The sequence below is a fragment of the Anolis carolinensis genome, chromosome 3 (assembly GCF_035594765.1).
Source record: "Anolis carolinensis isolate JA03-04 chromosome 3, rAnoCar3.1.pri, whole genome shotgun sequence".
In the NCBI taxonomy this organism is placed as follows: domain Eukaryota; kingdom Metazoa; phylum Chordata; class Lepidosauria; order Squamata; family Dactyloidae; genus Anolis; species Anolis carolinensis.
Genome location: NC_085843.1, coordinates 285,795,470 through 285,820,293, shown reverse-complemented (window position 1 = coordinate 285,820,293; position 24,824 = coordinate 285,795,470). Strand labels below are relative to the sequence as shown.

Sequence of the window (24,824 nt, the reverse complement as noted above, 5' to 3'; positions counted from 1 at the left end):
AAGAGTGATGGAATCCCAGCAACCGACAAAACAACAAAACTAAAGGCCCCCCAACCTTGAAAATTGACAGCACAATCCCTCATCCACGCCTCTAGGTTGATACAAGAAAAAGAAAAGAAAAATAAAGTCCTAATTACAGGGAGATGAATAATTGTTTTTATCCAATTGCTGCCAGTTAGAAGGCTAAGCTCTGCCCACTTGGTCTCCTACCAACCCGCTCAGCCCAGGGGACAGGCAGAGTTAGGCCTCACTTAGGCCTCTTCCATACTGCCTATAAAATACATAGACCCCCTCTACCCTCACCACTTTCACAGTACACAAACAACCAAATGTATACTAAACATAAAGACAACCATACAACAGACATTCAATACCACTACTACCTCAACAATTTCTCACCAACACCACCAGACAATGCCACAGCAACGCGTGGCCGGGCACAGCTAGTGTTTACTAAGTGATCAGAGGAATTAATATACATGGTTAGATTTCTTTAAAATAACCCTCACCCCTGAATTGTACAATTCCAATGAATATTTGGGGTAATGCTGGCAAAAATGATCTCTTGCAAAGCATCCCTTGATGCAAAATAAGCATTCATATGCCATCTAATGTCACAATTCCTGCTGATCTTGGTTAAACAAAATGAATTTCAGACACATTTGTCTGGTTCCAGACAACCATCCTTCAATTACTTCATTCTGTTTGTTGCCTCTTTCCACTTAACACTAAGGATCGGAAGTATTAGTTTTGTATCTCTCCCATTCAGTCTGGAACAGCTGCCGCCTCCTTCCATATGTTCCTGTCTTTCCTCTTTTGTCTCATCAATGAACACAAGTTATTAGAGATTACTCAAACAGGTGCGATCACATTAATGGATGAGACCACAAGCATATGTCTGGGAGACGATACATGCACTGACATTCATTGTGTCATGTCGAGTTTGATATGAAGACTTAGCAGTATTTGAAAATGAGACACATACATTCAAAACACAACACAAACATCGAGGAAGAAAATGCAAAGGCAAATTTACAGCTAACCATTAAATAGACAAAACAATGACCATCATTATTTATGTAAGATTAGATAATGAAGACATGAAACAGATTTTGCACACCTCGGTGCAGTCATTGGACAGGAATCAGAAAAAAATAGGTGTACCTACACTGTAGAATAAATACAGTTTGACACCAGTTTAACTGTCATGGCTCAATGCTACGGAATCCTGGAATAACTGCAGTTACCAGGATACCATTGCATTAAGCCATGACAGTTAAAGTGGTGTCAAACTGCATTCATTTTACAGTGTAGATGCACCCCAAGTCCACAGCCATGTAGTGAAGTGGTGGCTTCCTTATACCACTTTCTTGAATACCCATATTGAAGAATAAACAGTACATTTGCCAATAGGCTTTCTCATTGTTCTCTTCGGCAATGGAGACTTATGTCCAAGGTCTGTTTTTGCCATTGAATGTATCGAAGGTACTGAAAATTGGGTTGCTGTGAGTTTTTTGGGTCATGTTCCAACAGCATTTTCTCATGACATTTCACCTGCATCTGTGCCAGGCATTCTCAGAGATTTGTTGGCAGTGAGGCAAGTGGAGTGTGTGTGTGTGTGTATATATATATATACACACACATACACACACACACACACACACACATGCATACACAAACACACATATACATACATAAGCAAGCTTGAATTATCATTTGAGTAGTCATGAAGCTGCAAAGATAATCACTGAGGGTATCTGCACTGAGGTAACCTGGCCTCTGTTGCCTGGAGGCATCCTCTGTTTGGGAGGTGTGAAGATCCAGCCACAGATGCAGGTGAAACATCAGGAAAGAATTTTCCTGAAAAACTCACAGCAACCCAGTGTAATGTAATGTAATGTAAACTTTCATTACGGTCAATGACCAGCTCATATCAAGGGTACCCAATCCCGTACATCCATATGAAATCCGAGATGTTATATACTTCAAAATTAATAAAACTAAATCCTATAAAACTGAATCATTGACAAAATTTAAAATCTAGGCTAAAGACTTCAATATTAATATAAACCATTATAAAATTGAATCGCTGACAAAATTTAAAATCTAGGCTGAAGATCATACCCAGTGATTCCGGCCATGAAAGCCTTCAACAACACTGAACACTCAACAGTACTGAAATTTGTTATTCAGCATCAACGAATGCACAACATCATATGAAAACTCAATTTATGCAACTATGAACTGAATACAGGCATTATACTATGACCAAAAGGCATGATCACATGCATAAGGGGATTTCTATGCACATAAAACACCATCACAATGATTGATTACATTCATGCACATAGATTAAGCATCCCTTTTTCGAAATGCCTGGGGCCAGAACTATTCTGGGTTTGGGATTTTTTCACATTTTGGACCATTTGCACGTACATCATGAAATAGGCCCCAAGTCTAAACAAGGAATACATTTGAGTTTCATGCTTACCTTATAAACATGTAGCTTGGAGATGGTTTTAAACAATATTTTAAATAATTTTGTACAGGAAGCAAAGCTTGTGTCACTGTCTCTGGATAAAGGAATCTGAATGTGTATTATCATTATTATCCCCCCTTTTTCGCTTGATCAAAACTCAAAGTGAGTTTTTGAACTTTTGTGGATAGAAATTATGAGCCTTCCTTGTTATGGCACATACTTGTTGTGTTGTCAGAACCCTTTCATGACCGGAATCACTGGGTTGCTGTGATTTTTTTCGAGCTGTATGGCCATGTTCCAGAAGCATTCTGTCCTGATGTTTCACCTGCATCTGTGGCTGGCATCCTCAGAAGTTTGTTCAGCGGTCTGTTGAAAATGAGGCAAGTGGCAATGGTGTCCAGGGTGGGATAAAGAACTCTTGTCTGTTTAAAGCAAATGTGAAAGTTTCAATTAGCAAGCTTGATTAGCGTTGAGTAGCCGGCAGCTGCAAAGTCAATCAGTGACAGTGTCTGCATAGAGGTAGCCTGGCTGTTGTTGACTGGAGGCATCCTTTGTTTGGGAGGTGTTAACTAGCACTTGATTGTTTGCTGTCTGGAGTTCCCCTGTTTCAGACAGGTGCTCTTTATTTAGTGTCTTGATTCTGGTGGGTTTTTTTTAATACTAGTAACCAGATTTTGTTTATTTTCATGGTTTCCTCTTTTCCTCCATTCTTCTTTAGAAATGTACATTGTGTTGCAAGATACGTAAATAGAACACACAAACACACACAAATATATATACAGTAGAGTCTCGATTTGGATAAGTGAATATGTTGGATAATAAGGAGGGATTAAGGGAAAGCCTATTAAACATCAAATTAGGTTATGATTTTACAAATTAAGCACCAAAACATCATGTTATACAATACATTTGACAGAAAAAGTAGTTCAATACGCAATAATGCTATATAGTAATTACTGTATTTACAAATTTAGCACCAAAATATCGCGATATATTGAAAACATTGACTACAAAAATGCGTTGGATAATCCAAAATGTTGGATAAGCGAGTGTAGGATAACTGATTTTCTACTGTATATGGAAAGTAGCTTCTTGTTTGTTTGGTGTAGAATGATTACATCCTGAGTAATTTCTTGGCCGTTCAGGCTCCTTGGAGGTGAAAAGGGAGACGTCCACTGAAATGGGGAAACATATGAACAGCTGAAGGATTTCTGAGGCTGCCATTTTATGGATCCTTTCATTTGACCAGATCGAATCCCTGGTGATGTATTTGGAGCTGGGAGGGAAGGGAAGGGCCAGGAGAAAGCGGCCCAGGCTTGATTCATGGCTGAAAAGACCACCTGGTCTCCATTCCTTCCAAGTTGAGACAGTCTGAAGCAATGGATTCCAAACACCAGACAATATATACTGGCTTCTCCATCGCATACTGTCCCACCCTTTTCAAATGATCGGAATAAAATATTGACATATAGATTGTGGACTATTCTGCACCCATTGGGATGTAGCACTTTGCAAATTTCATTGTAAAAGAGAGTAAGAAGTATCAAAGAATCATAAAGGAGAACACAAGGGCCATATAGGAAAAGCATCATCAAAGATGCCCATCCAGCCTCTGCTTCAAAACCTCCAGAGAAGACTTCACCAGACTTCCAGAAAGTATAGTCTACTGCTGAACAGGTCTGAGCTTCAGGAATGTCTTCCTAATATTTAGGTTGAATCTTTTGTCCCTTTAATTTGAATACATTGCTCCACTGTGTCCTAGTCTCCAGCGCAGCAGAAAACAAGCCTTACTCCCTTCTCCTCAAGGAGACAGCCTTTCAAGCATTTACTTACTCGCTTACTTAGGCGAGCCCTCATAGTTCGAGGACGATTGTCTTCCATCCTTGGTGTCTTGGGGGTGGGTTCTTAGGTGGCTGAAGAGACCTATTCTTGACCCGCACATTCTCCCTTCCGCAGTGAGGACATTGGTTTCCAGGTGGAAGGCGGTCCCGGTCAGGGTTGGCTTGACGCTCCTTCCTCTTGGCACGTTTCTCCCTTAAGCCCTCCGTTCGTGCCTCTTCGAACTCCGCAGCACTGCTGGTCACAGCTGACCTCCAATTGGAGCGCTCAAGGGCCAGGGCTTCCCAGTTCTCAGTGTCTCTGCCACAGTTTGTAAGTTTGGGTTTAAGCCCATCTTTCAATCTCTTTTCCTGCCCACCAACATTACGTTTCCCGTTCTTGAGTTTGGAGTAGAGTAACTGCTTTGGGAGACGGTGATCTTTGGGCATTCGGACAACGTGGCCAGTCCAGCGGAGTTGATGGCGTAGGAGCATCGCTTCAATGCTGGTGGTCTTTGCTTCTTCAAGCACGCTGGGATTTATCCACCTGTCTTCCCAAGAGATTTGCAGGATTTTTCTGAGGCAACGCTGATGGAAACGCTCCAGGAGTTTGGTGTGACGTCTGTAGACCGTCCACATTTCGCAGGCGTAGAGCAGGTTTGGGAGGGGAATGGCTTTGTAAACAAGCCCCTTGGTCTCTCTACGGATGTTCTGATCCTCAAACACTCTCTATTTCATTCTGAAAAATGCTGCACTCGCAGAGCTCAGGCGGTGTTGTATTTCAGTGTCGATGTTGACTTTTGTGGAGAGGTGGCTGCCAAGGGAGCGGAAAGGGTCAACATTTTCTAATGTGACACCGTTAAGCTGTATTCCTGGCTTTGCAGAGAGATGAGCTGGTGCCTGTTGGAAGAGCACTTTGGTTTTCTCGATGTTCAGTGAGAGGCCGAGCTTCTCGTCTGCTTCTGTGAAGGTGTTGAGAGTGGCTTGTAGACCTTCTTCTGAATGCGCACAGACTACGTTGTCATCAGCATATTGGAGTTCTATAACAGATGTTGTGGTGACCTTGGTTTTGGCTTTCAGACTACTGGGGTTAAATAGCTTGCCATCTGTCCAATAGGTGATTTCTACTCTGGTGGGAAGCTTCCCATCAACAAGGTGAAGTATCATAGCGATGAAGATGGAGAATAAGGTAGGGGCAATAATACATCCCTGCTTGACACCTGATTCCACCTTAAATGGGTCATTTTAATGGTTTCCTCCTTTCTGTTGAAATTGTCCACATGCTTGTGGATTTCAATTGCTTCTCTATATAGTTGGACATGATAGTTGGAGCGGTCGAGCATTTCTGTGTTCTCAGATAATATCCTGTGTCCAGGCTGGTTCACCAAGAGCTCTGCTATGGCTGACTTCTGTGGCTGAGTGAGTCTGCAGTGCCTTTCGTGTTCTTTGGTGGCATCCTTGAGGTCGGCTGGGATGTCCTCGGTCACCTGTGAAGTGAATGGAAGGCTGAGATGGGGGGTGCTGGCCACAAGGGGGCGCCTCTCCTCTTCCTCTTTTCCCCCCTCCCTCCCTTTTCTCCTCCCCCTCCCCCTCCCTCCTTCTCCGCCCCCCACGAGGACCAGGCCGGTCCCCCCTACGAAGCGAGGAAGGAAGGAAGGAAGGCGTGCAAAACAAGGCAGGCAGGCAGCCGGCGAGGAAGGAGAAGGAAAGAAGGAGAAGCCGGGAGCGAAGCAAAGGCCGAACCAACTTCCCAACAACTTCGGAACAAAAGGAGAAGAAGAAGAAGCAGAGAGCGAGGAAACCAAGCCAAGGAAGGAAACTTCCTCACCCCGGGAGCTTCGGTGCGACGCCGGGCGCCTGCTGCTGCCTCTTCGTAAAGACTCCTTTCGAAGCCCAGAAACACCGGGAAACCCTCGCCCACTTTCTCCGCTTTGCCCCCTCCCCCCCGAATCCCACCGCCCGGGCATCGTGACCCCTTGGAGTGGGACTCTTCTTGGGCGCCCACCCCAAGCCGGAGAGCCCTTGCCCGCGTTCTCCTCTCTCGGTGGGATGCTCCCGGGACCCCTTGTGCTGCTGCTGCTTCTGTGCTCCTCTTCCCGGGGGTCTTCTCGGGGGTCTCCGCATCAGCTGTGCCCGGCGGAGGCGCCCTTCGACGCCCTCTACGCCTCGGGGCTGGAGGCTCAGTCTCGCGGGGACTTCTCCGTGGCCGTGTCCTGCCTGGAAGGCGCCCTCGAGGCCGAGAAGCGCCTCCGGGAGACCCGCCTGCGCTGCGGGAGGCGATGCCGGGCACGGGAGACCCTCCCTTTGGGGGCAGAAGGAGGAGGGGAAGGGGATCCGTGGGGCCCGGGCGCCCCCCTCCTCCTCCTCCGCCGGGCCCGCTGCTTGCGCTCCTGCGCCCACCAAGCCGGCCTGCGAGCCTCGTCCCTGCCCCGCGCCAGCGAAGAAGTGCGCGCAGACTTCCAGCGACGCCTCCCCTACAGCTTCCTCCAAAGGGCCTACAGCCAGGTGAGTGGGGCACGCAGAGGGAGAAGTGGGGGAGAACCAGCCAATAGGTCAGGCCTGGGCCAACTTCGGCCCTCCCTCCAGCTGTCTTGGACTTCTAATATATGTTTGAATATGGGATAAACACCCAGTCCTGACCAGATTCTGGTCCTGACCAGGCTTGACCCATATATAGTGTCCTATGGAACGTCACTGAATGTTGTGTCCCATCTCCATGACATCTCATGATGCACGGGCATGGGCAAACTTCAGCCCTCCTTCCAGGTGGCTTGGACTTCTAATATATGTTTGAATATGGGATAAACACCCAGTCCTGACCAGATTCTGGTCCTGACCAGGCTTGACCCATATATAGTGTTCTATGGAACGTCACTGAATGTTGTGTCCCATCTCCATGACATCTCATGATGCACGGGCATGGGCAAACTTCAGCCCTCCTTCCAGGTGGCTTGGACTTCTAATATATGTTTGAATATGGGATAAACACCCAGTCCTGACCAGATTCTGGTCCTGACCAGGCTTGACCCATATATAGTGTTCTATGGAACGTCACTGAATGTTGTGTCCCATCTCCATGACATCTCATGATGCACGGGCATGGGCAAACTTCAGCCCTCCTTCCAGGTGTCTTGGACTTCAAATATATGTTTGAATATGGGGTAAACACCCAATCCTGACCAGATTCTGGCCCTGACCAGACTTGACCCATATATGGTGTCCTATGGAACGTCACTGACTGTTGTGTCAGACTTGGGTCCCATCTCCATGACATCTCATGATGTAGGTCTATCCCAGGCCTTGGACAACTTCGGCCCTCCCTCCAGGTCTCTTGGACTTCTAATATATGTTTGAATATGGGATAAACACCCAATCCTGACCAGATTCTGGTCCTGACCAGGCTTGACCCATATATAGTGTCCTATGGAACGTCACTGAATGTTGTGTCAGACTTGGGTCCCATCTCCATGACATCTCATGATGTAGGTTTATCCAGGCCTTGGCCATGTATAGTGTCCTATGGAACGTCACTGAATGTTGTGTCAGACTTGGGTCCCATCTCCATGACATCTCATGATGCACGGGCATGGGCAAACTTCAGCCCTCCTTCCAGGTGTCTTGGACTTCAAATATATGTTTGAATATGGGGTAAACACCCAATCCTGACCAGATTCTGCCCCTGACCAGACTTGACCCATATATGGTGTCCTATGGAACGTCACTGACTGTTGTGTCAGACTTGGGTCCCATCTCCATGACATCTCATGATGTAGGTCTATCCCAGGCCTGGGCAAACTTCGGCCCTCCCTCCAGGTGTCTTGGACTTCAAATGTATGTTTGAATATGAGATAAACACCCAATCCTGGCCAGATTCTGGTCCTGACAAGACTTGGCCCATATATAGTGTCCTTTGGAAGTCACTGAATGTTGTGTCAGACTTGGGTCCCATCTCCATGAAATCTCATGATGCATGGGCATGGGCAAACTTCAGCCCTCCTTCCAGGTGTCTTGGACTTCAAATGTATGTTTGAATATGTGATAAACACCCAGTTCTGACCAGATTCTGGTCCTGACCAGACCTGACCCATATATATAGTGTCCTATGGAACGCCACTGAATGTTGTGTTAGACTTGGGTCCCATCTCCATGACATCTCATGATGTAGGTTTATCCAGGCCTTGGCCAACTTCGGCTCTCCCTCCAGGTGTCTTGGACTTGAATATGGGGTAAACACCCAACCCCAAACATTTCTGGTCCCACCCAGACTTGGCCCATATAGTGTCCTATGAAATGTCACTGTGTTAGACTTGGGTCCCATCTCCATGACATCTCATGGTGTAGGTCTATCCCAGGCCTGGGCAAATTTTGGATCTCCCTCCAGGTGTTTTGGACTGCAAATATATGTTTGAATTTGGGGTGAACACCTAATCCCAAACACGCCTAGTCCTGACCAGACTTGGTCCATGTGTTGCGTCCTATGGAATGTCACTGAATGTTGTGTTAGACTTGGGTCCCATCTCCATGACATCTCATGATGTTGATCTATCCCAGGCATGGTCAAACTTGGGCCCTCCAGGTGTTCTGGACTTCATGATGTAGGTCTATCTCATGATGTAAGTCTATCATGATGTAGGTCTATCCCAGGCATGGGCAAACTTGGGCCCGCCAGCTGTTTTGGACTTCATAATGTAGGTCTATCTCATGATGTAAGTCTATCATGATGTTGGCCTATTGCAGGCATGGGCAAACTTCAGTCCTCCCTCCAGGTGACTTGGATTTGGAATATGGAGTAAACACCCAACCCCAAAAACTTCTGGTCCTGACCAGACTTGGCCCATATATAGTGCCCTATGAAATGTCGCTGTGTTAGACTTGGGTACCATCTGCATGACATCTCATGATGCAGGTCTATCCCAGGCATGGGCAAACTTCAGCCCTCCCTCCAGGTGTTTTGGACTTCAAATGTATGTTTGAATATGGGGTAAACACCCAATCCCAAAAACTTCTGGTCCAGACCAGACTTGGCCCATGTATAGTGTCCTATGAAACGCCACTGAATGTTGTGTTAGACGTGGGTCGCATCTGCATGACATCTCATGATGTTGGTCTATCCCAGGCCTGGGCCAACTTGGATGAATGGGCATGTGAAGCTGGGGAAAAGATACACTGATTGAAGAACTGGCCAGGTATCCTTGGGAGATAGTTGCATAGTTGGGCAAATGTGAAAAAAATGTGCAGTTTGAGATTCAATCCTGTGTGGTTGAGGAAGGATGCTCACTTGGAGAACTGGCCCTTTGGAAATTGTTTGTGTGCAGTTGAGAAAAGATGTGCAATTTGAGTACTGGAGGGGGAAAATGTGCCGTTTGAGAACATGTCATGTGCCGTTTGGAACAGACATGAGGTTGTAAGAACTGGCCAGGTGAAGTTGGGTTTTGAGATGGGCAGTTGGAGAACTCAAGCATGTGCAGTTGGGGAAGTATGTTCACATTGGGATCTGGCCATGTTCAGATAGGAGCAAGATGTGCAGTTTGAAAACTCAACCATGTACAGGTGATTGTGCAATTGGACAGCCAGGCACGTGCAGCTGGGAAAAGAGGTGTGCATTTTGAGATCGGGCCATGCCCAGTTGAGACAGCAATGTGCATTTGGGGATTGAACATGTGATGTTGGGGGAAAAGATGTACTGTTTGAATCTTGATCATATGCAGTTGGGAAAATGTGCCATTTAAAAATGGCGGGTATGTAGCTGGGGATCAAATAAGCAATTTGAAAATGGATCGCATGCAGGGCAGGGGAAATGTGCTGTTTGACAACACGCCAGGTGTAGTTTGGGGAGAAATATGCACTTCGACAGTGGATTATGTACAGCTGAGGAAGGATGTGCAATTTGGATACTGAGCCTGTGAAGGGAAAAGTGCATCTTGAGAGCTGGTTGCATACAGTTTGGGGAAAAATACACAAGTGAAAACTGCCCAGGTGCAATTGGTGAAGCGAGAGAGATAACAATAGACACATTGGTTGAAAGGCAAACCTGGGGAGCCACTGTTTGAGGAAACATGATGCTGCACAACCTCTGCATGTTTAGGAATAATATCAGTTTATGAATCAAGGCTGCTTAAGAGATAAATGCTTCTTACTCTTATGACGAAACGGATCCAGTTCAGAGGATTCCTTGCCTAAGAAAGCTCTGGGAAATTCATGGGATTTCCATGTGTTTATAGGTGACTGAAAGCACACACATACTACATATTTGGCGTATGGCTGCAAATTATGTGGCATGTGTGCACATGGGTGTTTGTTGTACATGCATGTGTATTTGACTGTGTGTTCCTCATTTGGTGTTTCGGTTTAATGGTGGAATAGCACAATTTCACCCAATGCTAGCATAGCACAATTAAGGTGTAATTCCGTATGTGGATAACTAGCTGTGCCCGGCCACGTGTTGCTGTGCCGAAGTATGGTGATATGGGAAATAAAGTTGGTGGTAGTTAAGGTAAAGGGTAAAGGTTTTCCCTTGACATTAAGTTCAGTCATGTCTGACTCTGGGGTTTGGTGCTCCTCTCCATTTCTAAGCCAAAGAGCTGGCATTGTCTGTAGACACCTCCAAGGTCATGTGGCCAGCATGACTGCATGGAGCGCCGTTACCTTCCCGCTGGAGCAGTACCTATTCATCTACTCTCATTTGCATGTTTTTGAACTTTAGGGTTGGCAAAAGGTGGGGCTCTCTCCATTCCCCCAATTGAAACCTGCGACCTTTCGGTCCAGAAGTTCAGTAGCTCAGCGCTTTAACACGCTGCGCCATCAGGGGATATTATTTCCTAAAGGTTGTGAATATACAATATTTCTGATTGGGTTTTTTTGTCTGTTGGAGGCATGTATGAATGGTGCAATTAAGGGAAATGATTAGCATGTAATGGCCTTACAGCTTTAAAGCCTGGCTGTTTCCTCCCTGAGTGAATTTTTTGTTGGGAGGAGTTATTGGATAAAAACAATTATTCCCTCTAATTAGGACTTTATTTTTCTTTTCTTTTTGTTGTATCAACCTAGAGGCATGGATGATGGGTCGTGTTGTCAAATTTCGAGGTTGGGGGGCCTTTAGTTTTGTTGTTTTGTCCGTCACCGGGATTCCATCGCTCTTTTATATATATAGATGGATATTTATGCTACATATAGGATCTAGAGACCTAGTGTGATGTCAAGATTTGAGCATTGAATCCTGGGTTCAAATTGCCACTCAGCCATGAGACCCATTGTTGGGGAAGTCACACTCTCTCAGCCTCAGAGGAAGGCCATGGCAAATCCCCTTCAGATCAATTCTTGCTGAGAAAACCCTATGGTAGTTGCCTTGAGGGTGTCTTAGGTTGGAAATGACTTGAAGGCACACATGCATATGTATATGTATATCTATATATAGGTAGTCCTCGAGTTACAAATGATCCCTAGTTAAGAATGGGAGTGAGACAACAAGAAGTGAGACAAATCTACCCCTTGGAAGAGAAATTCACTCCTGGAAGAGTTATTATCATGGGGAAAAGGTGTATCCATTGAAACCTCATCCCCAATCCTTGTTTACACAGCAAGCCACATTTTTCAAAATCTAATGATCACAGGAGAGGGGAGATCTTCTGAACATAGTATCATAGTATATTTATTGTATATGACCTCATTTGTTTTATGACTTGTTTTATTGTTGTGTTTTTATATTATCTGCTGCCTGGGCTTGGCCCCATGTAAGCCGCCCCGAGTCCCTTTGGGGAGATAGGGCGGAGTATAAAAATAAAATTATTATTACTATTATTATTATTATTATTATTATTATTATTATTTTATGACACAGCAAACAAGATAGATATGGCGGATTTCGTATCACAAAATCACAAGTCGAACACTTCCCAAGTGTCTAGGACTGTGTGACGTATTTTCAGATGATGCGCGCAGATGCTAGTAGGGTGGCCTTTTGCAGTTGGCAGATGGTAATTTTGTCAATGCCTATTGTTTCCAAATGCTGGCTGAGATCTTTTGGCACGGCACCCAGTGTGCCGATCACCACCGGGACCACCTGCACTGGTTTCTGCCAGAGTCTTTGAAGTTCAATCCTGAGGTCCTGATAGCAGCTGAGTTTTTCCTGTTGTTTTTCGTCAATGCGACTGTCACCTGGGATGGCAACATCAATGATCCAAACCTTTATCTTTTCCACAACTGTGAGGTCTGGCGTGTTGTGTTCCAGAACTTTGTCAGTCTGGATTCGGAAGTCCCACAGTATCTTTGCATGTTCATTTTCCAATACTTTTGCAGGTTTGTGATCCCACCAGTTCTTTGCTGCTGGGAGGTGGTACTTGAGGCATAAGTTCCAATGAATTATTTGGGCCACGTAGTTGTGCTTCTGTTTGTAGTCTGTCTGTGCGATTTTCTTACAGCAGCTGAGGATATGATCCATGGTTTCGTCAGCTTCCTTGCAGAGTCTGCATTTTGGGTCATCAGCTGATTTTTCAATCTTGGCCTTAATTGCATTTGTTCTGATGTCTTGCTCCTGGGCTGCAAGGATCAGGCCTTCTGTCTCCTTCTTCAGGGTCCCATTCGTGAGCCAGAGCCAGGTCTTCTCCTTATCAGCTTTTCCTTCAATTTTGTCAAGGAACTTTCCATGCAACGTTTTGTTGTGCCAGCTGTCAGCTCTAGTTTGTAGTGTGGTTTTCTTGTACTGGTTTTTTGTCTGCTGTGCTTTGAGGAGTTTCTGATTTTTGACTTCAATCAAAGCAGGTTCTTCACTTTGCTTGACATATTCTGCCAGGGCATGTTCTTCTTCTTTGACTGCTTGTTTGACTTGTAAGAGTCCTCTGCCCCCTGATCTTCTAGGCAGATAGAGCCGGTCAACATCACTGCGAGGGTGCAGTGAATGATGAATGGTCATGAGTTTTCTTGTTTTTCTGTCCAAATTGTCCAGTTCCATCTGGCAGTTTATAATGCCAGCAGTATATCTTATGACAGGTATGGCCCAGGTATTTATGGCCTTGATGGTTGTTGTTATTATTATTATTATTATTATTATTATTATTATTATATCATAGTATGACATAGCAAACGGGATACATATGCTGGATTCCATGTCATCAAATCACAAGTCGAACACTTCCAAAGCATTTAGGACTGTGTGATGTATTTTCGGATGATGCGCGCAGATCCCAGTAGGGTGGCCTTTTGCAGTTGGCAGATCGTAATTTTGTCAATGTCTATTGTTTCCAAATGTTTCTAAATGTGTATTGTTTCCAATAATAATTATTATTATCATTATCATTATTATACAGGGGCACAGGCAGCAAAATAAACACCACAGGGTTGTTTACCCTTCTTAATGCTATCCTATATATATATAGCTGGAGTTACACTTTAAAAATACACCTGTTCCATCTTACAAACAAGTTCAACTTAAGAACAAACCTACAGAATCTCTCTTGTTTGTCACCTGGGGATTGCCTATGTACAGAGATGCCAATGACTGATGATACCTGTGAGTCTTTGGAGAAAGCCACTTGGGAAAAGGCCAGAAAAAGGCCTGGAACGTGTCCAAACAGGCTGCGCTTGGCCAGGGATCATCTGATTTCTGCTTCGAACTCTGCTCACACCTCTTCCCTTTCTTCCAATATCCCTTTGCAGAGAAAGGGATTATCCTTTTGTTTTTCCCTGCTGCAAGGCACCGTGCGCCTCTTTCCGGCTGGCCCACCTCCTCCTCCCCATCCCATACCCCCTCCCTTTTCACATTAATGTTTGGAGAGCCATAAAGGAAATGAGCCGAGGCTTCACATCCTGTCCACTGTCCCCAGGGACTTGTTTTTTTCCTTTTCTTGTGGGAGAGAAGCAAAGACTCACCCGGCCAGCGGCCTTCCCAGAGAGAGGAGCAGCAAGGAGAAGGGCTTATTCCTTCCTTCCTTCCTTCCTTCCTTCCTTCCTTGGAAACTTCCCATAACTTCTGGATGTCCCAGAGCATCCTTATAGGGACCTCCTTTGGGATATCTTCTGCAGAAAATGAATATGTCAGGATTTATCCAAATTTAGGATCTGGGGAAAGTTTCCAAGGAAACCCTGAAGCCAAAACCTGCAGCTCTTTCAGTGCTATAGATTTTTAAAATCAAGATTTCAGACAGAACTTAAAATCCCCATCTCACAACTGGCATGACTGCATGAAGCGTTGTTACCTTCCCACCAGAGCAGTACCTATTGATCTACTCACATGTGCATATGTCCATAGACACCTCCAAGGTCATGTGTCCATTGGCATGACTGCATGGAGCGCCGTTACCTTCCCGCTGGAGTGGTACCTATTGATCTACTCACATTTGCATGTTTTCGAACTGCTAGGTTGGCAGATGTATGTTTATAGTATATATGTGTATATATGTGTGTGTGTGTGTGTGTGTGTATATATATATATATAGGCAGTCCTCAAGCTATGAATGAAGTAGGTTCTGTAAGTTTGTTCTTCAATTGAATTTGTTTGTAAATCACAACAGGTACATTTTGAAGTGTAACTCATCATCATCATCATCATGCAGATGATGATGGTGATGATGATGATGATGATATAAGCTTTGGATCGCATAGGGAAGGATTATACCCCTGTGGAGTTTCTTTTGCTATCTGTGCTCCTGTTCAGAAGATTTCTCATCACTTTCTGTCCCTGTGACAATGGGATTTTGGAAAATTTATTTTATTTTATTTTATTTATACCCCTCCTTTCTCTCCCTGTGAAGACTCAAGGCGGCTAAAACTAGACAAGTTAAAAAGGTGCATTGCATTTTTATTTTATTTATACCCATCCTTTCTCTCTGTGAAGACTCAAGGCAGCTAACACTAGGCATGTTTAAAAGGTGCAATAAAAAAGTTAAAAAGCAATTAACTTTTGTATTGTGGAAACAATAATTGGGGATGAAGCTTCATTGGAAACCCCTTTCCCCCATGATAATAACTCTTTCAGGAGTGGATTTCCCATAACTAAGTTCTTAACAAAGTTGTTTGTAAGTCAGGTGTTTGTAACTTAGGAGCTGCCTGTGTGTGTATGTGATATAAATATATATAATAAATACCAACCAACAACTAATAGTAATACAAATCAAACATTTTACTAAAAACCTATTATTACAAATTCACTTTTTCTTTTCCATATTAGAATCTCTCCAACTTTTTCCTTTTAATTTTCAAGTGTTTTGCCCAATATGGTATCTTGTTGTATTTCCCTCTTTCAAGTTCACTTTGTAATTTATTCTACTTGAAATTATTGGCTGTTGTGCAATGGAGGCATTATTGAACCCTAAAGTTGGAAGGAAGGGGAAGATATCTTGGAGATCAGATGCAGCATTAAATCCATTTATATCCCATGTGCACTTTATACTTGTGGCTTGAAGATTATTTTATACACAATATTTTAAATAATTTTCTGCATGTAACAAAGTGTTTTTGCACCATATCATCTACAAGCAAAGGTGATAATATCTCAGCCATCCAGGTGGACGGTTTTGGGAGCATTTCCGATTTTGCAATTTTGGAAAAAAGATGCTCGTTTTCTTATGTAGAACAGCAAAACATCTGCAAGAGGAAAGCATGTTAAAAACCCCTAATAAGTTGTGTTCTCTTGATTCTAAATTGGCTGATGACAGATTTCTGGCCTGCCTCCCTGATTCCTCAAAGCAGGGCTCGGAGGTATAGTTTCCAGACCTGACTGTGTTGCGGGATTTGCTAAAGCTTCTCATTTATTTGGGGGGATCTTTTTAAAATGTGCAGCTGGACTGAGGTGGGGTTCGGCCAGTGCCCACATCAGGGACAAAACTGCGAAGCCAGGCAAGGCGATGACGCTGTGCTTTTGAGAATTAAAGGGCAGCAGAGAGACATTTGTCAAGGCAATGCAGCTGATGGCAAACCTAAGAGAATCATAAGGCTGGAAGAAAACCCTAAAGGCCATCCAGTCCAACTCTTAACCTCAATAAATTCCCAGGCAGCAACATATTCCATAGCCAAACTGTAAAGAAGTGTGTTTTTATTTTGATTTATAGATGTCATGTTTAATTTCGTTTTAAAAGTCAGGTTTAACTATGTTTAAAAGGGTAAGTATTAGTCACCAGTGCGTGGGGGATGGTAACCAGCTCAGCATTCTGAGGCAGGTTGCCATAGTAACGAGGGCGGAGCCAACCGCCGGTTGAAGAAAAAGGAGGGAATGTTTTTTAAAAACAGTTTAGTCTGTGATTTTAGTCATAGGGAAGACACTGGTTCCAGGTTAGGGAAACCAGGGGAACTTAGATCTCTAGTGGTGTTAAATTAAGCAAGTTAGGTGACTTGTTTAAGTTTATTTATAGAGTCTGAGTAGGAAGGGAAAGCAATCCCAGTTAGATCCAAAGTGATCAGTTAATAACTTTGCAACCATTATCTAAGTGCCTTTAAAGAAGTTACTGTAACCACTAAGCTCTGTGCCTGAAATAAACTTGTTTTTGTTCTTCAATATCCAAGTCTCTGTCACCTATATTCAAAACTAAGTAACACTATCATCTAATGTGAATAAGAATAAGAAAGAATAAGAGAATAAAGAAAAAAAAATTCCTCTCTGCCTGAGATCTCCACAATTTGGTGGCAGCGGTGGGATAAAAAGATTCCTCCCTGCCACATCTCCACACAAACATTAGGAAAATTCTTCCTAATGTTCAGGTGGAATCTCTTTTCCTGCAGTTTGAATCCATTGCTCAGGGTAATAATCTCCAGAGAAGCAGAAAACAAGCTTCCCGCTCCTGGCTTCCTTTCAGATATTTAAACATGACTATCTCCTCTCCTCTTAACTTTTCCTTCCCATCTTTAAGAGGGAGTCATAGATTCCAGGCTTTTACCCTTTTTGGTTTTCCTTCCATTTGTCCATCAACTTCTTGGATTGCTTCACCCAGATTTGGACACTGGGTTTATTATTCCAGGTAAAGAGGTCTGACCCAAGTAGAAGGCTATGACTTCCTTCAGACACTGTTCTCCTGTTGATGATGCCTACAATCACATTGGCTTTTTAATCTGCCGCATCACACTGTTGGCTCATGTTCAGCTCATGGTCTGTTCCAGAGCTAATGCTGGCACTATCTCCTCTCCACGGAATGAGCCTTGACTTATTCATCAGACATATCAAAAATCCATAATTCTGACCCTCAATTAAGAGATAAGGACAACTTATAAGATAGTACATCCAGTAATCAAAGCATCCGAGTGCTTTGAGTGTGTGTTTTTGAATGGCCAATGGAGTTTGGACTGGATGGCCTTTGTGGTTCCTTCCAACCCTATGATTCCACGATGTTCTCAGCCCATGGCTTTTGGGCTTCAGAGAACGTGAGAAAATGAGAAGGCTTTGCATATGTGTATCGTATTTGGTCAGGCAGAGAACGTCCCTGTGGTTTGGGTTTGGCATGCCTGGATTGCTGACCACTCTCTTTCTTGTAGGCTTTAGGGCAGGTATGCTTCAAACTGCCTTATAATTCGACACTTGATATTCCAAAGGGAGAGCAGCTTGGCCATAGCCTTGCAGCACTTTATATCTTGCATATCTATAAAGTGAACGTACAGCAGCCAAAAGCTTCCAGTGCAACACCAAATCAGAAATAAAAAAAGAAGCAAAGATGAGTACAAAATAAACAGGAAAAATAATGCATTATTTATGATATGTTGTTGCTGTTAATTGCTTTCAGGGTATTTTTTCCCCAAGTAAATGAAACATGTGTCAACAGAACAGCAAGAGATCAAGCAAAACAAGAGGGCATCTACACTTTCGATTGAATGCAGGTTGTTGCCAGTTCAAGTGTCATTGCTCAATGCTACTGAGTCATGGGAGTTGTAGTTTTATAAGGTCATTATACTTCTCTGCAATTGAGTGTTGGTACCTAACCAAACTACAATGCCCAGGATTGCACAGCGTTGAGCCAAGTTATGCCAAACTTCATCCAGTCTACAGTGTGGACACATCTTAGGTTTGGTGTCCTTGTCGCTCCCAATCACAGGCTATGCTTGAATTGTCCACAGAAGAAGAGATTTCTGCTCTCTGGGTTGCTGTGAGGTTTTCGAGCTGTATGGCCATATTCCAGTAGCATTCTCTCCTGACATTTCACCTGCATCTGTGGCTGGCTTCCTCAGAGGTCTGTTGGCAGTGAGGCAAGTGAAGTGTATATATACCTGTGGAATGCCCAGAGTGGGAGAAAGAACCCTTGTCTGTTTAAAGCAAGTGTGAATGTTGAAATTAGCAAGTTTGATTAGCATTGCGTAGCCATGAAGCTGCAAAGTCAATCAGTGAGGGTATATCTGCATAGTGGTAGCCTGCCTGTTGTTGCCTGGAGGCATCCTCTATTTGGGAGGAGTTCATTGGCAATTAGATTGTTTGCTGTCTGGGCTTCTCCTGTTTCTGAGTGGTGTTCTTGATTTACTGTCTTGATTCCGGTGTTTTTTAAATGCTGGTAACCAGAGCCCCGGGTGGAGCAGCGGGTTAAACTGCTGAGCTGCTGAACTTGCTAACCGAAAGGTTGGCGGTTTGAATACGAGGAGCGGGGTGAGCTCCTGCTATTAGCCCCAGCTTCTGCCAACCTAGCAGTTCAAAAACATGCAAATATGAATAGATCAATAGGTACTGCTTTGGCTGGAAGGTAATGGCGCTCCGTGCAGTCATTCTTGCCACATGACCTAGAGGTGTCTATGGACAATGCCGGCTCTTCGGCTTTGCCTGACTATTAGCTATTGCTTGAGTATGTTTTAATGTATTATATGTTTTATGGTTTTATGTTTATATGTTTTAAATGTATGTATGTGATTGTATTTTATTGTGTATTGCTGGGCTTGGCCCACATGTGAGCTGCCCTGAGTCTCTTCGGGGAGATGGGGTGGGATATAAGAATAAAGTAGTAGTAGTAGTAGTAGTAGTTATTATTATTATTAGAAATGGAGGGGAGCACCAACCTCCAGAGTCAGACACCACTAGACTTCATGTCAGGGGAAAAACGTTACTTAACCTTTACTTTAACCAGATTTTGTCCTTGTTCATGGTTGAACTTGTCCACATGCTTGTGGATTTCAGTGGTTACTCTGTGTCATCTGACATGATGGTTTTCAGAGTAGTCCAGCATTTCTGTGTTCTCAAATAATACTCTGTGTCCAGGTTGGTTCATCAATTGCTCTGCTCTGGCTGACTTATCCTGCAGTGCCTGTCGTGTTCTTTGTTTTATGAATATTATTTGGTTACCCGTTTTTTAAAAAAACATCAGAATCAAAACAATAAACAAGGAACAGCACTCGAAAATAGGAGAGCTCCACACAGCAAGTGATCAAGTGCCAGTTAACACCTCTTAAACAAAGGATACCTCCAAGCAACAGGGCCCAGGCTACCTTTATGCAGATACCCTCACTGACTGACTTTGCAAGGCTACTCAATGCTAATCAGGCTAACTAACTGCAATGTTCACACTTGCTTCAAACAGACAAGGGTTCTTTCTCCCACCTTGGAAATTCCACAGGTACAGTAGAGTCTCACTTATCTAACATAAACGGGCCGGCAGAACGTTGGATAAGCGAATATGTTGGATAATAAGGAGGCATTAAGGAAAAGCCTATTAAACATCAAATTAGGTTATGATTTTACAAATCAAGCACCAAAACATCATGTTATACAACAAATTTGACAGAAAAAGTAGTTCAATACGCAGTAATGCTATGTAGTAATTACTGTATTTACGAATTTAGGACCAAAATATCACGATTTATTGAAAACATTGACTACAAAAATGCGTTGGATAATCCAGAACGTTGGATAAGCAAATGTTGGATAAGTGAAACTCTACTGTACTATATATACACTCCACTTGTTTCACTGCCAACAGAACTCTGAGATTGCTTGCCACAGGTGCAGGTGAAACATCAGGAGAGAATGCTGCTGGAACATGCCCGTACAGCCTGAAAAACTCACCGCAGCCCAGTGACTCCGGCCATGAAAGCCTTTGACAACATGATTTCTGCTCTGAAATGATCTTTACTTGCTTGTGCAATTCTGCCCAGAAAATGTAACGTCATGCTGGGAGAAAAAGAGCTCTCCCAGGCTCATTCTGAGTTCTTCTTTAGTAAAGGGTTTGAGTGGGCCTTCTCCGCCTTGGGTGCCTGCATACCACAAGCAGGAAGGTTAAAATTAATCCAGGACAGAAATAAATCTGGAGAGACCGAAGATGGTTACTTTTGGCAACATGACTCAGAGAGAGCCTTCATCTTCCCAGAGGGTGAGGAATGGTGAATCAGCCAGAGGTTTCTTCGTGTCTGGTTTGAGGTTGAGAACTGAACCCAGTACTCTAGGTGAGGCCCACAATTTGATCATGAGCCAGAAGTGTGATACATCAGCTAAACAGGCCAATGTGGCTCTTGCTGGGGAATTAACACTCACATATGCACCCTAGATGGTTTGACTTTGCGTATCTTCTAGAAAGGTAATCATGCTGTCAGCCACGTAGGCAATGCCTGTGAAGTTAAGAAGGTATAAAAAGGGGGTCTTCTTTGGCCATGCTTCTTGGGCCTACCATGTTTCCCTGAAAATAAGACAGTGTCTTATATTAATTTTTGCTCCCAAAGATGCACTAGGTCTTATTTTCAGGGGATGTCTTATTTTTCCATGAAGAAGAATTCACATTTATTGTTGAACAAAAAAATGAACATTTATTATATACTGTACAGTAGTTGTCACACAAACCAGCATAACCAGACAAACTGTGAATCCTATCAAGAATTTCTTGTTACTACCATTATTTCCATGTACAACAATCTATGTTAGTATGTACATTTACCGATCCTGTATGCTCTGGTGTTCTGTTTGGCGGGCATTCTTCCAAACAAAAACTTTGCTAGGTCTTACTTTCAGGGGAGGCCTTATATTTAGCAATTCAGCAAAACCTCTACTAGGTCTTATTTTCTGGGGATGTCTTATTTTCGGGGAAACAGGGTATAGTAGAATCTCGCTTATCCAACGTAAACAGGCCAGCAGAACATTAGATAAGCGAATATGTTGGATAATAAGGAGAGATTAAATATATAAAATAACATCAGCTAGCAACCAAAATCAGTTTCTCTTATCTATATGGGTGGGTGGACTAGTGCAGCAATAAAGGATAGGCTGAGAAGTAAAGTGCATGATCATGTGGCAGCAATGATTTTCTGTCTATAGCGAAACCAGCAGGTTACTTCATCAGTCTAGGCATTGGCAACATTGGTGTCGGAGGATAGAACTTCTGCCAAGTCAAGTCTTCCAAGGGATTTCTAGTTCCAGGTTTCCTTGTGTTCACGTTTCAAGTTTCTAAAGCCTGTTCATGAATCACATGTTTTGGATCTATCTTGCTTTTGTATTCCTGATTTTTTGATGCTAATCGTGTACTTTGATTTGTGAGGATTATTCCTCATCTTTGGACTTTGGTTTTTTATACTATTTTGCTGATTTGCTTTTTATCTATATATATAAAAGAGTAATGGCATCAGGGCAGTGGACAAAACAACAAAAGTACAGGCCCCCCAACCTCAAAATTTGACAACACAACCCATCATCCACGGCACTAGGTTGATACAACAAAAAGAAAAGAAAAATAAAGTCCTAATGAGAGAGAGAGTAATAATTGTTTTTATCCAATTGCTGCCAGTTAGAGTGCTAAGCTCCGCCCACTTGGTTTCCTAGCAACCTACTCAGCTCACGGGACAGGCACAGTTAGGCCTCACTTAGGCATTTTCCATAGATTATCTGATTTTAACTGGATTAAATGGCAGTGTAGACTCAAGGCCCTTCCACACAGCTATATTACCCATTTATAATCTTATATTATCTGCTTTGAACTGGATTATCTTGAGTCCACACTGCCAGATAATTCACTTCAGTGTGCATTTTATACAGCTGTGTAGAAGGGGCCTCATATAATCCAGTTCTAAGAAGATAATATAAGATTATAAATATACAGTAGAGTCTCACTTATCCAACATAAACAGGCCGGCAGAATGTTGGATAAGTGAATATGTTGGATAATAAGAAGAGATTCAGAAAAAGCCTATTAAACATCAAATTAGGTAATGATTATACAAATTAAGCACCAAATATCATGTTATACAACAAATCTGACAGAAAATGTAGTTCAATACTCAGTAATGCTATGTTGTAATTACTGGATTTACAAATTTAGCACCAAAATACCACAATGAATTTAAAACACTGACTACAAAACATTGACTACTAAAAGGCAGACTGCGTTGGATAATCCAGAACTTTGGATAAGCGAATGTTGGATAAGTGAGATTCTACTGTAATATGAAATAATTACTGTGGTAATCCAGAACAACCCAATTCTGCCATGGAGGACACAATCCAAGCACGCCCAACAGATGGCCACCCAGCCTCTCAATAAGAATAAGAATAAGAATATCGTACAATCCTAAGGTTAGCAGATACCCCTAAGGATCATCCAGTTCAACTTCCTTATATCATGCAGGAGGACACAATCCAACCACTCCTGACAGATGGCCATCCAATATCTGCACAATAATAACACACATCGAATCATAGCATCAGACAGTTAGGAGACACACCTAAAGGCCATCCACTCCAACTCAACTCTGCCATGGAGGACACAATCCAAGCACTCCCAACAAATGGCCACCCAGCCTCTCAATACTAATACTACTACTACTAATAAGAATAACAACATCATACAATCCTAAGGTTTGGAGTTACCCCTAAGGGTCATCCAGATCAACTTCCTTCTACCATGCAGGAGGACACAATCCAAGCGCTCCTGACAGATGGCCATCCAGCCTCTACATAATAATGATGATGAAGAAGATGATGATGATGATAATAATAATAATAATAGAAGCATAGAATCCAAGAGTTTGGAGAGACTCCTAGGGGCCATCCAGCCCAACCCTTTCTACTATGCAGCTGGACACAACCCAAGCTTTCACAACACATGGACAACGTATAAATACTATACAATACTAAAGGTAAAGGTAAAAGTTTCCCCCTGACGTTAAGTCCAGTCATGTCTGACTCTGGGGCCTGGTGCTCATCTCCATTTCTAAGCCGAAGAGCCGGCGTTGTCCGTAGACACCTCTAAGGTCATGTGGCCGGCATGACTGCATGGAGCGCCCTTACTTTCCCGCCGGAGCGGTACCTATTAATCTACTCACATTTGCATGTTTTTGAACTGTTAGGTTGGCAGGAGCTGGAGCTAACAGCAGCCGCTCACGCCGCTCCCGGGGTTTGAACCAGGGACCTTTTGGTCTCCAGCTCAGTGCTTTAACGCACTTCGCCACCGGGGCTCCTTATACAATACTACACAGGGACATAGACCCCCTCTACCCTCACCACTTTCACAGTACACAAACAACCAAATGCATACTAAACATAAAGACAACCATACAACAGACATTCAATACCACCACTACCTCAACAAGTTCTCACCAACACCACCAGACAATGCCACAGCAACGCGTGGCCGGGCACAGCTAGTATATATATATATATACACATACATACACACACACACACACACACACACACACTAGCTGTGCCCGGCCACGCATTGCTGTGGCGAAGTCTGGTGGTATGGGAAATAAAGTATTGAGGTATTGGTGGTAGTTAGGGTAAAGGTTAAAGGTTTTCTCCTGACGGAGCTTAGCCTCCTAACTGGCAGCAATTGGATAAAAATTGGATAATTAGGACTTTATTTTTCTTTTCTTTTTGTTGTATGAACGTAGAGGCATGGATGAGGGGTTGTGCTGCCAAGTTTAGTGTTTCTGGGATGTGTAGTTTTGTTGTTTTGTCCTAGGCTGAAATTTCATTACCCTTTTATATATATAGACTAGCTGTGCCCGGCCACGCGTTGCTGTGGCAAAGTATAGTGGTATGGGAAATAAAGTATTGAGGAATTGGTGGTAGTTAAGGTAAAGGGTAGGGTGTGTCCGACTGCACACTGAAGTGGATTATACGGCAGTGTGGAGTCAAGATAATTCAGTTCAAAGCAGATAATATAAGATTATAAATGGGTTATATAACTGTGTGGAAGGGCCTTGAGTCTACACTGCCATATAATCCAGTTAAAATCAGATAATCTGTATTTTATTGGCAGTGTGGAAGAGGCCTAAGTGAGGCCTTACTCTGCCTGTCCCCTGGGCTGAGTGGGTTGCTAGGAGACCAAGTGGGCAGAGCTTAACCTTCTAACTGGCAGCAATTGGATAAAAACAATTATTCCTCTCCCTCTAATTAGGACTTTATTTTTCTTTTCTTTTTGTTGTATGAACGTAGAGGCATGGATGAGGGGTTGTGCTGCCAAGTTTAGTGTTTCTGGGATGTGTAGTTTTGTTGTTTTGTCCTAGGCCGAAATTTCATTACCTTTTTTTATATATAGATATATTCTTCAATAAATTCCTTTTCTATTTTAGCATGGACTGGAGTGTGTTTGTTAAGTGCAGAGGTGAATCCCGGCCGACTCCAAGCAGCCGCATCTCCCACTTTTGAG

The 24,824-nt window shown here is 43.3% G+C and overlaps 1 protein-coding gene across 1 annotated transcript in view; it reads left to right on the top strand.

Annotated features, from left to right (window-relative positions):
• The first annotated feature begins 5,900 nt into the window (after positions 1-5,900).
• p3h2 (prolyl 3-hydroxylase 2) overlaps positions 5,901-24,824 on the top strand; it is a 148,628-nt gene continuing 129,704 nt past the window's right edge. Inside the window, exon 1 of the mRNA XM_062976937.1 lies at positions 5,901-6,801. Coding sequence (XP_062833007.1) covers positions 6,346-6,801 — 456 coding nt within the window. The 5' untranslated portion in view covers positions 5,901-6,345. The remainder of the gene's footprint in view (positions 6,802-24,824) is intronic.